Source organism: Schistocerca nitens, chromosome 10 (genome assembly GCF_023898315.1).
Source record: "Schistocerca nitens isolate TAMUIC-IGC-003100 chromosome 10, iqSchNite1.1, whole genome shotgun sequence".
NCBI lineage: Eukaryota > Metazoa > Arthropoda > Insecta > Orthoptera > Acrididae > Schistocerca > Schistocerca nitens.
The window spans coordinates 62,518,461-62,533,965 of NC_064623.1; the positions used below are offsets into that span (position 1 = coordinate 62,518,461).

A 15,505-nucleotide genomic window follows, 5' to 3' on the forward strand; every position below is an offset into this window, starting at 1 on the left:
GTCCTAGTGAGTTTCTGATTTCTTTCAGTTTCAGACAGGCTGTACTTTATGTTGTGTGACAGTAGTATATCGTACGAGATTGTTTCGGTCAACACATATCTTGATTGAATTCCATTGCACTGATACTGGAAAAAGCATTGAATGAATGCAAAATCAATTGTCACTCTGCTTGCCTAGTGACTCCAATCACATTATCTGACGTCACTGTCTCCGAGTCACGTAGGGCAAGCCGTTAAGTGTTGTCTTTATTATTCAGGGCATATACACGAACAAGAAAAATAAATTCTCAGAATTCTCCATGATTTTACAGTTAAAAATACAGATTTTCTGGGTAAAAATACACTATAACCCTGCTGAAAGTACGCTTTTCCCCGAGTGAAGTGGCAACAACTTTCCCCTCACAGTTGTAAAACGTATCAATACTTTGAACACTGAAGGTTTTATACAGCAGCATACAACTTCGTGGCACTTTACGAAATGAAACTCAGCAAAAAAAAGAGTTTTGGAAAGATCTCCGATGGGTCCAACATTTACACTGCATATTTTCGCACAACGGAGGTGTAAACAGGAGCTCCACAAATACAGCACAGTTGCTTTTGAATGGCCAAAGACAAGATTGCAATGCGCTTTTGACAGCCAATCACTACTCAAGTCATGTGATCTCGCCAGGCAATGACAGCGATATTCAGAGCACAGGACACGTGATGTAGTCAGCCAATACCAACATCATTGTTAAGCAGTGTGAACACTCAAATAGGGAAGGTAATGGTTTAAATTAATATAAATACGGTATAGCAACAAGAGACGCTAAGCTTTCCCATATAATATCGGTCATCAAAATTATTTCTTGTTATTTTTTTTTCCTGTGGATGTGGTTAGAAAGGCTCCTACAAACATAGCTTAAATCACAGCAGCTGAACATTTCTGACAAGCACGATTATAAATTTCATTGCCGAGCACCGAACATTTTGTGGGTTACATGGCTGAATACATGTTCTGTTGTGCACTTTGACTCTTCCATAGAAAAGCCAATTGCATGTGTAATTTCTCAAGAACTCACTTCACACTTTATGCCTTTGTTATTGGCGTAATTTGTAATCTAGGAAAGAACTAAAATAAATGTGAAAAACTAACCTCGAAATGTGGTCCTTTTTAGCGTGTATTACCCTTTAAGATACATCAAACACAAATGGCCCAGTAAAATATTAAATAATGGCTGGTCTTTTAAGCCTGAAAATTTTGTAAGTGGCTGGTCCTCAATATTAAATTTTGAATGAGGTCTAACACACTGTGATTTAAGAAATTCATCACATGTTGTAACATAATTCATCGTGTGTAAAAGAAAATTTACTTTGTCAGTAACAATACCAAACCACCATTTGCAATATTTTCCTGTGACCTGTTAAAAATATAAACAGTTGTGACATTACGCTCATCGAAATGAGGCCCAAGAGAAAGGTGCAAGGAAAGCAGTTTGGTGTTACAAAGTATTGCATAGTCTTTGACACATATTGCTGTTGGCAGATGCTTGAGTATGTAATTTTATTTTGTTTTGTTGTTGTAAATGGTTTTTTTTGTTACTAAAGTTTTATTTTGGTGTTATTCTGTCGTTTATGTTTTACTGCTGTGGTATTATTATGCAGTTATGGGCTCAAATAAAATTCTTTGTTAGTTTTTCTTACCAGTCAAAAATTACAAAAAATTAACTGAAAACTAGAATATTGAAAAACGCCTGAAAGTCTATGAGATTCTCAGGTTCTCCCTGGATTTCCCAGGGCATATACACCTTGTTATTGTCGACTATCAGTTTCAATTTTGTGGAGTTTGTAACGGTACTTTGACTACCGCGCCTCTGCCAGAGCAAAGATGTGATTTACGATTGCGCATGCAGAAGAGCACTGCGCCAGCGACAGATTTTCATAAGTAATTTTGATCTTTTTTTATTTTTGCATAGGTGCTTGTTTTAACAACTAGTTCATTAATCTCTAGTTATCTTGTCTTCATGCGTTTAAGACGTGTATTTTTTGGCGCTGATGTTAAAGAATGATTTTAAGTGGAAATTATAACTATATTATGAAACAAACACACGGCGTCTTCAAGTTATTTCAGCAGTGATTCGCAATGGTTATCACCAAATTTATAAATTAATCCAGACAGTGAGAACTTCAAGAAATTTTCATCAGACGGAGAACAAGAGGACCAGTGAACAATAAAAAAGGATATCCTACAAGAAAATTAAGAAGTATTCCAGATGCAGCCACGAAGACTATATTATAATAGATACTACGTTTCTGACAGAATTATAAGGTAAATTTCAACTTATCTCTGATGCTATTTCCTTACAGTCACTTTTTGTAGTGTTGCCGATCCGTTCTGCCATTCACGGTCAAATTACAGCACTATCTCAATAAGTAATACGAAGTCCACCTTATCTGTAACTTATTCCATCAAAATTCAAACCCCAATCAGATTTTCTATTTTGTATTTTCACGGCAGAACCCCGAGGGAAAGAAACACTACAAGTTATGGAGCATAAATGAAGCAGATGTTGACTATCATCCAACACATCAAAGACAATTTCAACATAAAACTTACAGACATGGTGCAGAAATACAATTTAGCACCGTCTTAATGTCAAAGTTAGCAGTTCCTCTGGATGCAAAAGCAAAAACATTTGCATGTCAACATTCAATGGTGTATAAAAGATTCAAACAAGTGTGAAGCGACAGGATTCCTACAAGTGAAAACATACCACTAGAGAACGCTCGAGAAATTACCCTAAAGATCGGTGTTGAAAATATTGAATGGCTCTTGTCTTTGAGTGTATGTGGATAGAGTGAGGCTGTAGAATAGACAATGTAAACCACTGGAAGAACATTACGTTACCACAATTAATATTGTGTTATAAGACTAGAAACAAAGCAAATAAAACTGGCATCTTTTATAATTTACTTCCTGTGAAAATATGTTCTGTTATGGGACAAAAATGCCAAAAAGGTAAAAAAAGTAAAGTAAAAATGACTGCGCTATCGTGTGTAAAAACTGGCAGAAGTGAGAAGTTGCCCCCACCGACAATAGGGAAATTTAAAATTATCAGGTGTTTTAAAAACATAAAAACACTACCTTGTACTTAAAGAGTACAATAGCAATGCCTAAATGACATCGGAAAGCTTTAAAGACTTTTCTGGAGTTTGGACAGCAGGAAGGAAAACAGTTCTTATTACCGAGCAATCCCAAGGAAACATCATGTAAATTTTGTGTTTCTTCTACCAAACTGCACAGTCATCTGCGGCCTCTGGTGGCTTAATACACTTTCAAATAAATACATTTCTTGAGAAGAAGGGAGTGAAGAGTCAACGTTCTACAGGCTATGCACATTTTGTTGCTCCCTAGAACTGTGTAAAACAACAAAACGTGCTGAATTGTTTTGCAAAGACTGGCTGTGATACATCAGTTGCTGTCAAACATGGCATTGCCCCCAAAAGAAGAATGGAGCAGAATCACAGGTGTTCCAGAAAATGTGACATTCTAGGACTGTTTCTTGTGATGATGATGATTTGATTTCCACACCTGAGATGACGAAGTGATGTGTGAAATGCTTGTGAAAGGAACACTTAATTAGGAAGTGCTGGCGACTATATGACGATAAGAGAAGAAAAATTGAGGAGGAGGAGGAGGCCACTGCACAGTTTCGCAGTTGCTGTGCAAGGACTTGATACCGTCAAGAACTACTTTTCCTCTTTTAATGGAGGCACCAACTTCTGTCATTACAGTATGCTGGAAGGCGAAAAACAAACTCTTCTTGAGATATATAATAGAGGGAAACATTCCACGTGTGTGTGTGTGTGTGTGTGTGTGTGTGTGTGTGTGTGTGTGTGCGCGCGCGAGCGAGTGTATACCTCTCCTCTTTTTCCCCCTAAGGTAAGTCTTTCCGCTCCCAGGATTGGAATGACTCCTTACCCTCTCCCTTAAAACCCACATCCTTTCGTCTTTCCCTCTCCTTCCCTCTTTCCTGATGAAGCAACCGTTGGTTGCGAAAGCTAGAATTTTGTGTGTATGAATGTGTTTGTTTGTGTGTCTATCGACCTGACAGCACTTTCGTATGGTAAGTCTCATCATCTTTGTTTTTAGATATATTTTTCCTGTGTGGAATGTTTCCCTATATATATATATATATATATATATATATATATATATATATATATATATATATATATATATATATAAAGAAAGAAACATTCCACGTGGGAAAAAATATATCTAAAAACAAAGATGATGTGACTTACCAATGAGAGGAAAAGACAAAAGGATGTGGGTTTTAAGGGAGAGGGTAAGGAGTCATTCCAATCACGGGAACGGAAAGACTTACCTTAGGGAGAAAAAAGGACAGGTATACACTCGCGCACACACACACACCCATATCCAACCACACATACACAGACACAAGCAGACATTTGTAAAGGCAAAGAGATTCGGCAGAGATGTCAGCCGAGGCAGAAGTACAGAGGCAAATATGTTCATTACAGGTGAGGTATGAGCGGCGGCAACTTTAAATTAGCGGAGGTTGAGGCCTGGCGGATAACGAGAAGAGAGGATATACTAGTTCATAAACAGTTCCTTTCACCTATTAAACAACCATTTCAGCTAGTTCTAATAACTTTCGCTTTATTTCCATTTCCGTTTTTCACACATCATTGATCATTTTTAGCCGCTTCCCACAGGTTTTAACGTCGTCATTTCTTCGTCAGACAATTGTTAGCCTCATTCTCATAATCTGCCACCACAAAACCACTCCTTTTAATACATTTACACGTAGTTTTTTCGAAATTTTCCCAAATTTCTCCACCCTTTAACGTGTTTTGGCGGCAACACAACCACCTAACCTTTATGCACATCGTTGTCTACCAACACAAGTTCACCACAGGATCAACATAGCCCAGCTTTAACCAACACTTTTTCGCCTTTTTTCACACCAGATCTCCAGATGCTTTCTAGTTCACCTTTATCTCTCCCCATATATATATATATATTTCAGCCTCATGTTACACTTTCCACCTTCTAATACCATGTCACCCTCACAACACCCCCACAACGACCCCATTAAGTTTTATTTACATTCCCTCCGCAAACATGCCTTCGCCCTAGCCAGATTACGCTCCCATATTTTATTTTCTCAGGCTTGTCTGACATTTGGCATTACCCCCAAAGGCCTCACACTTAAAGTTCCCATCTCTGGCTGCAACCCTTCTTTCCATCAGTCCCTATACCAGTTCCTTCACCTACACATAAACTCAGCCAATGAACACACCCATCAACTCCTATCCTTTATAAAAGTCCTCAATCTTTCCTCTCTCGCATCCACACCGGCTGTTCAAAGCATCCTCCTACAGGCCAACTGCAAATTGGAACAGCATGCCACCCTCCACCTCAAAAAACTATCCATCTCCTGGTTTCCCACCTCAGGAAAGGCAACTCACTCACCCTTCACAACCTTTCCAGCAAACCTCAACCTCCTCTCATTGCACACAAACCCAGTCTCTCCCATCTACTCAATCTCCCACTTCCAGCTCCACTCCCTCCAAAACCTCAAAATTCCAATCAACACACAATCTGGTACCACAACACCCTAATTCAGTAGTTAACCTTTCCTCCAAACCTCTCTCCCAATCCGAAACCTCTGTCCTATCCAAAGGCCTCACCTTCAGCCCCACTCCCAGACTCAACCAAACAGCCCTTGTCAAAGATTTACTGTCCTACACTCGTACTCTCTGCTGGAAATATCACTTTGCCACAAAGAAAAATGATCCTAATCCTACTGCTAATGATACAACTCCCCAAGACACCATCCAAATTGAACCCTGCCTCGAACAGTTCCGTCCTCCGGCGCAGCGGGACCCACCTCCTCTTCCTCAAAATCACCCTCTCCAAACCTTCCAGGAATTTCTGACTTCCAGCCTTGCATCTCAATCCTCCTTAAAAAACCTTAATCCTACTCCCAACATCACCACTGCTGAAGCCCAGGCTATCCGTGATCTGAAGGCTGACCGATCCATCGTCATTCTTCCGGCGGACAAGGGTTCCACGACCGTGGTACTTGATCGTCGGGAGTATGTGGCTGAGGGACTGCGTCAGCTTTCAGACAACACCACATACAAAGTTTGCCAAGGTAACCCCATTCCCGATGTCCAGGCGGAGCTCCAAGGAATCCTCAGAACCTTAGGCCCCTGCAAAACCTTTCACCTAACTCCATCAACCTCCTGACCCCACCGACACCCCGCACCCCTACCTTCTTCCTAAAATCCACAAACCCAATCATCCCGTCCGCCCCATTGTAGCTGGTTACCAAGCCCCCACAGAACGTATCTCTGCCTACGTAGATCAACACCTTCAACCCATTACATGCAGTCTCCCATCCTTCATCAAAGACACCAACCACTTTCTCGAACGCCTGGAATCCTTACCCAATCTGTTACCCCCGGAAACCATCCTTGTAACCATTGATGCCACTTCCTTATACACAAATATTCCGCATGTCCAGGGCCTCGCTGCGATGGAGCATTTCCTTTCACGCCGATCACCTGCCACCCTACCTAAAACCTCTTTCCTCATCACCTTAGCCAGCTTCATCCTGACCCACAACTTCTTCACTTTTGAAGGCCAGACATACCAACAATTAAAGGGAACAGCCATGGGTACCAGGATGGCCCCCTCATACGCCAACCTATTCATGGGTCGCTTAGAGGAAGCCTTCTTGGTTACCCAGGCCTGCCAACCCAAAGTTTGGTACAGATTTATTGATGACATCTTTATGATCTGGACTCACAGTGAAGAAGAATTCCAGAATTTCCTCTCCAACCTCAACTCCTTTGGTTCCATCAGATTCACCTGGTCCTACTCCAAATCCCATGCCACTTTCCTTGATGTTGACCTCCACCTGTCCAATGGCCAGCTTCACACGTCCGTCCACATCAAACCCACCAACAAGCAACAGTACCTCCATTACGACAGCTGCCACCCATTCCACATCAAACGGTCCCTTCCCTACAGCCTAGGTCTTCGTGGCAAACGAATCTGCTCCAGTCCGGAATCCCTGAAGCATTACACCAACAACCTGACAACAGCTTTCGCATCTCGCAACTACCCTCCCGACCTGGTACAGAAGCAAATAACCAGAGCCACTTCCTCATCCCCTCAAACCCAGAATCCCCCACAGAAGAACCACAAAAGTGCCCCACTTGTGACAGGATACTTTCCGGGACTGGACCAGACTCTGAATGTGGCTCTCCAGCAGGGATACGACTTCCTCAAATCCTGCCCTGAAATGAGATCCATCCTTCAGGAAATCCTCCCCACTCCACCAAGAGTGTCTTTCCGCCGTCCACCTAACCTTCGTAACCTCTTAGTTCATCCCTATGAAATCCCCAAACCACCTTCCCTACCCTCTGGCTCCTATCCTTGTAACCGCCCCCGGTGTAAAACCTGTCCCATGCACCCTCCCACCACCACCTACTCCAGTCCTGTAACCCGGAAGGTGTACACGATCAAAGGCAGAGCCACATGTGAAAGCACCCACGTGATTTACCAACTGACCTGCCTACACTGTGAAGCTTTCTATGTGGGAATGACCAGCAACAAACTGTCCATTCGCATGAATGGACACAGGCAGACAGTGTTTGTTGGTAATGAGGATCACCCTGTGGCTAAACATGCCTTGGTGCATGGCCAGCACATCTTGGCACAGTGTTACACCGTACGGGTTATCTGGATACTTCCCACCAACACCAACCTATCCGAACTCCGGAGATGGGAACTTGCTCTTCAATATATCCTCTCTTCCCGTTACCCACCAGGCCTCAATCTCCGCTAATTTCAAGTTGCCACCACTCATACCTCACCTGTCATTCAACATCATCTTTGCCTCTTCACTTCCGCCTCGACTGACACCTCTGCCCAAACTCCTTGTCTTTAAATATGTCTGCTTGTGTCTGTATATGTGTGGATGGATATGTGCGTGTGTGCGAGTGTATACCTGTCCTTTTTTCCCCCTAAGGTAAGTCTTTCCACTCCCGGGACTGGAATGACTCCTTACCCTCTCCCTTAAAACCCACATCCTTTCGTCTTTCCCTTTCCTTCCCTCTTTCCTGATGAAGCAACCGTTTGTTGCGAAAGCTTGAATTTTGTGTGTATGTTTGTGTGTCTGTCGACCTGCCAGCACTTTCATTTGGTAAGTCACATCATCTTTGTTTTTAGATATATTTTTCCTACGTGGAATGTTTCCCTCTATTATAACTAACTATGATGTGACTTACCGAACGAAAGCGCTGGCAGGTCGATAGACACACAAACAAACACAAACACACACACAAAATTCAAGCTTTCGCAACAAACTGTTGCCTCATCAGGAAAGAGGGAAGGAGAGGGAAAGACGAGAGGATGTGGGTTTTAAGGGAGAGGGTAAGGAGTCATTCCAATCCCGGGAGCGGAAAGACTTACCTTAGGGGGAAAAAAGGACGGGCATATATTTTTCCCACGGGGAATGTATATAATAGAGGGAAACATTCCACGTGGGAAAAATATTTCTAAAAACAAAGATGATGTGACTTACCGAACGAAAGCGCTGGCAGGTCGATAGATACACAAACAGACACAAACACACACACAAAATTCAAGCTTTCGCAACAAACTGTTGCCTCATCAGGAAAGAGGGAAGGAGAGGGAAAGACGAAAGGATGTGGGTTTTAAGGGAGAGGGTAAGGAGTCATTCCAATCCCGGGAGCGGAAAGACTTACCTTAGGGGGAAAAAAGGACGGGTATACACTCGCACACACACACACATATCCATCTACACATATACAGACACAAGCAGACATATTTAAAGACAAAGAGTCTTTAAATATGTCTGCTTGTGTCTGTATATGTGTGGATGGATGTGTGTGTGTGCGCGCGAGTGTATACCCGTCCTTTTTTCCCCCTAAGGTAAGTCTTTCCGCTCCCGGGATTGGAATGACTCCTTACCCTCTCCCCTAAAACCCACATCCTTTCGTCTTTCCCTCTTTCCTGATGAGGCAACAGTTTGTTGCGAAAGCTTGAATTTTGTGTGTGTGTTTGTGTATCTATCGACCTGCCAGCACTTTCGTTCGGTAAGTCAGATCATCTTTGTTTTTAAGAGATAGTGCAAAAATCCCATTATAAAAAAATAAAGAGGAAAAAAAGAAAATAAAGAACCAATTTGAGAAAAAAAAATATTTTGGTCCCCAGAGATTTGTTAAAATGAGGTTTTGTTGTATTAAGGGGAGGTGGAACGCACTATCCCGACAATGTTAAATTTATTGACTTGGCTTCCCTGCATTTCAGGAACTACTGTAGCCATTGACATGAAACTTTTACAGGACATTAAACTGTATGTTCTAAGTCTACTGAACTACAATAATTGCATTTCAGCCAATGCTTTCGGAAATACAATTTTTTAATTACATGGTTAAAATTTTGTGTACTTTTTTGTACGTCATCCTAAATAATTTTAATTATACATAACATTATGTTCTTATTTTAGTTCAGTAGACTCAGGATGTGTTTGTTATTACTCCCTGAAAATCATTCCACTTGAAGTGGTTTCTGAGATTTAGGGAAAAATGCAACATACAGTGTAAATTTCAGGAATGGCTTCTAAAGTTTCAAAAGACTGTAACTCAATATGTGCTTAATTTCTTATTTTTAGTCACTCTGATGCACCAAGCACCATATTGTATATCATCCTCTTGATTTTTTCCAAGTTTTTTCTTCTTTTCTTCTTTCTGGACTCCTTACTGGCCAATTGTGCTGCACACACTGTTTTATCAATTCGAACCTTGTCCATCCGTTCAAGTTCTCTGATGTAGTATGCTCCAGGATTAATTCCCATATGCTGTAGCACTTCCATCCTACCAATATTGCTATCATTAAAAGCAATAACTGCATCACTGACACCCCACTTTAGTGTCTTCATTCCAAGAAAACCATTTTTTTGGTAAGCGAGTCCATATAAGATTACTGAATGAATCTTTGGGATTCTGAGCCTGACCATGCAGTCACTTCTTCAGTAATTCAGGATTTGCCAGGTCTCTGTAAATAGTCGAATTAAGTCGGGTGATGCTGAGGGAATTATATTAGGAAATGCGTAGTAAAGGAGTTTTGTTATTTGGGGAGCAAAATAACTGATGATGGTCGAAGTAGAGAGGATACAAAATGTAGACTGGCAATGACAAGGAAAGCGTTTCTGAAAAAGAGAAATTTGTTAACATCGAGTATGGATTTAAGTGTCAGGAAGTCTTTTCTGAAAGTATTTGTATGGAGTGTAGCCATGTATGGAAGTGAAACATGGACGATAAATAGTTTTGACAAGAAGAGAATAGAAGCTTTCGAAATGTGGTGCTACAGAAGAATGCTGAAGATTAGATGGGTAGATCGCATAACTAATGAAGAGGTATTGAATAGAATTGGGGAGGAGTTAGTGGCACAACTTGACACGAAGAAGGGACTGGTTGGTAGGACATGTTCTGAGGCATCAGGGGATCGCAAATTTAGCATTGGAGGGCTGTGTGGAGGGTAAAAATCTCAGGATAGAGCAGCCTGGAGAGCTGCATCAGACCAGTCTCAGGACTGGAGACTACAACAACAACTGTAAATAGGTTTTATGATATCCATGACTGCTGCTGAAATGGAATGTTTCAGGCTGTATGAACTGTTTGAGTACTGGGCATTGTGGTAATTGCACCGTGAATCAGGTCCAGGAGGGCAAAGGTGGTGTACTGGTTTTTCAGCAGTTGACAGTCTGTGAAAGAAGGTAGCCTATACGGCCTGCTTCATTTTCAACAAATCCTCAGTATTATTTCTAATTGCTATCCCATAATACTGCTGTAGTTCATCAATCAGTTTGTCAATCAGCCTGCCTCTTATGGTTTTACCATCAGAAAGTTTCTTGTCTCTCAAACTTTGTTTCAAATTCCTCAACCTGGTGCCCATCCTCTTCTGGACATGACCAACACATTCCAGTTTTATGATAATCTTCTCAACATAAGGCTGAGTGGCTGCTACACTGTCATATGCTTTTGAGTCTCCATCACCTAAGAACTTACATAATATACTCCCTTTCATTCACAGATTGACTAAAATTTTTAATAGCTGCAGAGGCCTCCATACCACCACTTGTTCCTTCATAATTTCTGTCACAGATATGCCCTTCTTCATTCCCTGATTTACACTTATAACAATCTGGAAATCAATTACCTTTCCAGTATCCACACTGGTCACCGTAGCAACAGAATTCTTAGAACTGTATCCGCACTTCTGCCAAGTGCCATCAAAAGCTACTATTATGTCAGTCATACCATCATTTTATTTCAACAGCTTCGTTTGCAGCACCCTTCATGGACTCACATGCAACAGATTCCACAGCAGCTCCAATAAATCCTGCACATGTGTCAATTTTACAAGGTGGGCATGGCATATTCATCATGGCATACATTGTTTCTGCTGCAGCGTGTCCTTTGCCAATTGCTCTCAATCCATAAAACCACCTAACATTTACTTCAAAATAATTATCTTTACACTCATCCGAATTCCAAAATGAATGAGTATATTTTCAACTGGCACAATTAATGATAAGTTTCCTGGCTAGTCCATTTTATATCTCACCATCTTCATGTAAACTAAGTGGCCATCCACATATTTTACAACACACATTCAGGTAACACCCTTGTTATGATGTGTAAATCTATCAGAATATAACCTAATGTACCATTGAGATCACTTTCGTTTTGAGAAAATAGTGTACCACAATGTTATATTTTAATCTTCAAAGCACCAATGCCTTTATTTGAAAATATATTACCATGAAACCCATGTTTCTTAAAAACACTTCATTTTGGCATCATACTTTACTTTTTGAGAGATTTACCAATCTATCTGACCCTTTTCTTCAGAACAACGTTAGGACTTCGACATACGAGTGTTTATGCTATGAAACGATACAATACTGTTTTTGACAGTGCTACCGATACAAACACGTAATTTAACCTTTATAATATAGCAATCCACGGCCTTCTATATAAAAAATTAAGTTTTATTAGATCTTTAAGTAACGCCCGAAAAAATTTTAACATTTTCAAATGGTGTACACTATATTTAAAAAAATAAAATAAAATATTTCCCATGTGACTCTATAATTTTATTTGGAAAATTGCAAATTTTATAATGAGATAAAAATTCGAAAATGTGAAAAAAGTTTTTAAGTTCTGACTCCCCTTAAACAATGGAAACTCCAGGTAGGAATATCAACAATGCACAAAAAGATAGATTGCTACTTGCCATAAAGACGTCATGTTAAGTTGCAAACAGGCACAATTAATGGAAACTTACAGAAAGCTTTGGCCAAAGCCTTCATCAGCGAAAGAGGAACACATACCACTCATACACACAAGCAAGAACACCTTGAGCACACATGACTGCCAACTCTGGCAGGTGCATGCACGAAGTCCATTTGCTTGTGTGTATGACTGGTATGTGTTTCTCTTTTGCTGATGAAGGCTGTGACCAAAAGCTTTGTGTAACATTCTTTTAACAGTGCCTGTCTGAGGTTTTACTGTATTATCAGACAATCACATTACACATTCAGCTGCCCCCGACTACGTTAATAAATTACAAATTTTTTGTACTTGACAGCACACTGAAGTCTTCTAATCATAAAAGCAGTTTTTTTATTTTTTTATTTATTTATTTAGAGAATTGCATTTTACTGCTTTAGGAAACTGCTGTCTAGGCACTGACCTCCAAATACTGGAATATGAAGAAAATCAGAGGCCCATTCCCTTATGAGATATACACTTGGAAAGTGATTTTCTTTCACTGTGGAGAGCAGTGTGCTGTGGTGGCTTCCTGCAGACAGTACTCTTCATGATGCAGTTGCAGCTTTTGACCTATGGTGGCTCACAGCCAACAAAAACGCTTACACCACACTTTGTAAGTGTATCAAGCCTCAGAAAGTTTTCAGATTGTGTTACAATTTCATATTACAGGTGAGATTGTACAATTGTATAAACAATAACTGTGTAAACTAGGAAGTAATAATAGGTACGATTGAATTCAGCAGAGATTCAAATAAACTGCATTAGGCATGGAATAAAAGTTGTCATTTTATTATAAGACACTGATTTTTTTCTTTTTACCATACCTATGGCTGGTACTCTGTCCCGGTGGATACACAGCTGACAATGAGAAGAGTGCCTCCTCATGGTAAGCATCGGCCAATGGCAGGCGAGATTCTGAGTCGTATACACCGTAATACTGCTCTAAGAATGCCTGCACGAGTGTACGACCTTGTTCAGAGCATGCAAAATGTGCTTTTGCAAGGGGAATCTTGGCCTCTTCGTCCTGAACGTCAAAGAGAATTGGTGGTGGTAGCTCCGTCCCGTCCTGTATAAAAAAAGAGTACGTATAGACATTTTCCAACTAATCCACAACTTGAGTGGGGCTAATGTTGAATGTTACCCATACTTATAACTGTCAACTAATTACAGCACACAAAACATTTCTAAAAATCTCTAGCACAAAAAATTGGAATAATATGGCAAAAAAGCACGTCACTCAGTACTTAAGGTTCACAATGAAAATGAGCAAGGAAATTACAAAGTCCCTTTTAACAGAAAAAAGTCAAAGATGAGGTTTTCTTAGATCACAATTTCTTTGTGTGAGCCTGATATCTTTTACTTTGTAGTACCTCTCTTTAAACTATTTTTGACAATTTTGAAAACTGTCCAACCTCTCACTATTAATACAACACTAAATTCTGACCACTCTATTTTGGCCAGTGACTATTTTTTCTCCTGCACAAGTGATAACGTCACACGACGGCATATGACAAGTATGTTTTTTGAACTTTCATTTTCCATTTACAGAATCTCTTGTACTATTACTAAAATGTTTCTGCAGTTTAATATAAGTAGTCTACAAAAATGAAACATCTGCTGTACGTAGTATTTATTATCCCTTTGCACAACACGAAATTAAAATTTTGAGCCTTTCTAAAATAACGAACAGGTAATATACACATCCACTGAGAACACGGTCCGAACGCTACATTACAGAATCACAGTGTGTAGTTTCCGAGAATTAATTTTTACATGAGGAATGTTGCGACAATGCATATTCTATACTCCGGGATGCAGAAGGAAGTTTCCAAGAGTACCAGTATGTTGCAACAGAATGATAAAATAAGTGATGGGTGACTTAAAGGGCCGGCCGCGGTGGTCTCGCGGTTCTAGGCGCGCAGTCAGGAACCGTGTGACTGCTACGGTTGCAGGTTCGAATCCTGCCTCGGGCATGGATGTGTGTGACGTCCTTAGGTTAGTTAGGTTTAAGTAGTTCTAAGTTCTAGGGGACTGATGACCACAGCAGTTGAGTCCCATAGTGCTCAGAGCCATTTGAACCATTTTTTTGACTTCAAGGTTGGTGTAATCCTTTTAATCTGAGGCCACTATTAGGAGGACTTGCTTTTCAATGCCACTACTAATTAATTCAAGCCATCTCATTTCATTCAGTTTTACATGGCTGAATGCACTCTGTTCCATACCATGCCACCTCACTCACACCTAACCTTGGACCTCGACTTCAGCAACCGCAGCTGCTAACTGATCTTGCATGTGATCACATAAGAATTATACAAAGGATTAAACCTGTCCTCACATAGAATCTGAATTCCCAAACAACTTTCATGCGAATAACAAATTCCATGTTACTGGACTAGATATACACAAGCATTTATTCTTTTCCTTGAAAAGAGGAAAGGGGAATGTTGAACTGTAAGCAATGTTTCTTCAAATTCTACAATGGTGCAGTATCTGCATATACCTTGTTTTTGAAAACTAAACTCATTAAAGCTATAAACAATGTAATACTGATCATTTTGTGCTTCAAAGCCTACTTATGTTAATGTTAGTAATAACCACCACAGCTGTATTTAGGCATGTTTATTATGTCACAACTAGTTTTGCTCAAAAATCGTCAAGTAACCTGCAGGGGGGGGGGGGGGGGGGGAAGAGAGAGAGAGAGAGAGAGAGAGAGAGAGAGAGAGAGAGAGAGAGCTAAAAGCTACAGAAATACACACAATTAATTACTAATTACACGCAACTCACACTGGAAATTCGCCAACAATCTTCACAACTAATTCTTACAGAATTGTGCCGATTTCATGTCTCAAGAAGTCTTATTGCCTTACATAAAGTTGAAGGCACATTCTGGAACGTGACAAGCAAACAAACATTCCACGAAGCCTCTGACAAGAGAACAGTCTGCAATGAGTGCTGGGAGCATTAATATGATGTGCACACTACACAATACACTACAGGGCAGTTTAATTGGTTGGTTTGGGGAAGGAGACCAGACAGCGTGGTCATCGGTCTCATCGGATTAGGGAAGGATGGGGAAGGAAGTCGGCCGTGCCCTTTCAGAGGAACCATCCCGGCATTTGCCT

General features: G+C 40.6%; 1 protein-coding gene across 1 annotated transcript in view; it reads right to left on the reverse strand.

Moving 5' to 3' along the window:
- Positions 1 to 15,505, reverse strand: part of LOC126210098 (nuclear RNA export factor 1-like) — a 136,754-nt gene that overhangs the window by 44,210 nt on the left and 77,039 nt on the right. Inside the window, exon 10 of the mRNA XM_049939234.1 lies at positions 13,208 to 13,449. Coding sequence (XP_049795191.1) covers positions 13,208 to 13,449 — 242 coding nt within the window. The remainder of the gene's footprint in view (positions 1 to 13,207; positions 13,450 to 15,505) is intronic.